At 59.4% G+C, this 1808-nt stretch overlaps 1 protein-coding gene across 1 annotated transcript in view; it reads right to left on the bottom strand.

Moving 5' to 3' along the window:
* The window catches only part of SMARCA4 (SWI/SNF related, matrix associated, actin dependent regulator of chromatin, subfamily a, member 4), a gene marked incomplete at its 3' end in the record, with an annotated part of 18061 nt that overhangs the window by 801 nt on the left and 15452 nt on the right, over positions 1–1808 (bottom strand). Inside the window, 2 exon segments of the mRNA XM_009323828.1 lie at positions 639–716; positions 1249–1574. Of these exon segments, the coding sequence (XP_009322103.1) occupies positions 639–716; positions 1249–1574 (404 nt within the window).

Genomic DNA, 1808 nt, shown 5'->3' on the forward strand with positions numbered 1-1808 from the left:
CCCCCCACCGGCCTTCGCCGGGCAAGTCTGCCGCTACCGAAGCCCTTTGAGGACCGCGGGCCGGCGCGTCGGGCACGGAAGTTAAGCGTGCGCCGGCAGAGCAGCCGGGGCTGCCATTTCGGGGAGATGCGAGCTCTGGGCGAGAGACACCCGGCCTTGCACCACCGTCCTGTTCTCATCGACGGTTTAACCAAACCGGTGCCGCCCCCGAGACCTTGAACCCTCACACGGGGCTCGGAGCTGGGCGGTCTCCTTCACGAGGAGCCTTTCCTCCGTTTTAAACGCTCCTTGTCCCATTCTCCAACAGTTTTCTCGGGCCGGAGCTCTTTTGGGTGGGGGAAGCAGCTTTTTGCTCAGGGACAGGGGTCCTGGCACGCGGGCACGCGCCCGCCGGCCCCATCTCCTCCTTCCCGCGGTGGGAAGCTGCCCCTCTCCGGCTCCCCCCCCCGAGCTCGTCCCTTACCGGAGCCGGGAACGTCCTGACTTTGAGCCCCTGCTCTACAGTTCTGTTTTACCTGTTGAACGAGTCACGGCTTCGTTAAGCACTCTCAGCTGATTTCTGTTAGAGAGACCGTTTTAGCTGCTACTCGGAAGAACAGCGGGCACCACTCCTCCTCCGCAGCCTGTGCCATGCTCACCATGAAAAGGTCAAACTCCTCTTCGTGCCGCGCAATCATCTGGTTGACCGTTTCGTCGTCGGGGACTTCGTCTTCTTCCTGCAAGATTTTAAATCCCCGATTCAATGGCGAGAGAAGGCGGCGCGGCAGTTCGTCCGCTCGGAGCACAGCACCGAACATCGTTACCATCCGACGCTTGTTCGGTTGCCCGTGAAAGATGTGTTTTTGGGTGGCCTCAGTCCAGTTTCTAGCGGACAGGTTATCCACGGTGCAAAGAATCACCGTCAGAGCTGGCACGTGCGTTGGCAGTCTCAGCAGCAAGGCCGAGGATTGAATGGGCGTGGAGACTGAACAACCCCTCTCACCTTTAGAGGTGGTTCCTCCAACTCAGCGTTCAGGCACAGGGTTGAGGCAGTGTGGGGGAAGCTTGCACTGCCACTGCCGCTGCCCGCGCTGTATCTGTTCTGTGGATAAATAGAGGACTTCAGTCTCCAGGGCTGTCAATCCGGCACCTTTCACCGACGCTAAAAATTCACTTCAAATAGAAACAAGTGTTCATGCTCCTTTTTCCTTCTAGCCCCCACGCCCTTGGCCTCGAGGACGCACAGAGCAGTGGAGCAAAGCCAGCCACACGTTCGCCATTCGCGCTCTGGAGTAGGAGGAAGCTGCCTGCGCTGCCCCTTACCTCGTCCTGCTCCTCGTGCTCCAAGATAGCCTGGAGGAAGGCTCTTCGCTCGTGGCTCGAGGACTTCTGGTCAAACATGCCGGCTTGGATAACCTTCTGATCAACATTCAGCTTGTATTTGGCGGCGGCAAGGATCTTCTCCTCCACGCTGTTGACGGTGCAGAGGCGGAGAACGCGCACTTCGTTCTGCTGCCCGATGCGGTGCGCTCGGTCTTGCGCCTGCAGGTCCTGCCGGGGAAGCGCGCATCGTTTGCCGAGTGATTTACAGCCAGCTCCCGCCGAGATAAAACACGCTTTTATCCTCTTAAAAACGCCTCGTGGGAGACGCAGGCTGCACCCTGATCGCTCTCAGCGATCCCTGAGGACTACGGTATGCTCGCAGGGAATTCAGTTAACGGAAACGACTGGTACTGGTGGCTGCTCGCTCCTTAGGAGAACGAGCGCGCGCGGGGCCGGGGGGGGAAAACCCAAAACCAAAAAACGACCAAGTGGCGAATCGCAGCCCG

This window comes from Pygoscelis adeliae, unplaced genomic scaffold (assembly GCF_000699105.1).
Source record: "Pygoscelis adeliae isolate BGI_AS28 unplaced genomic scaffold, ASM69910v1 Scaffold555, whole genome shotgun sequence".
In the NCBI taxonomy this organism is placed as follows: domain Eukaryota; kingdom Metazoa; phylum Chordata; class Aves; order Sphenisciformes; family Spheniscidae; genus Pygoscelis; species Pygoscelis adeliae.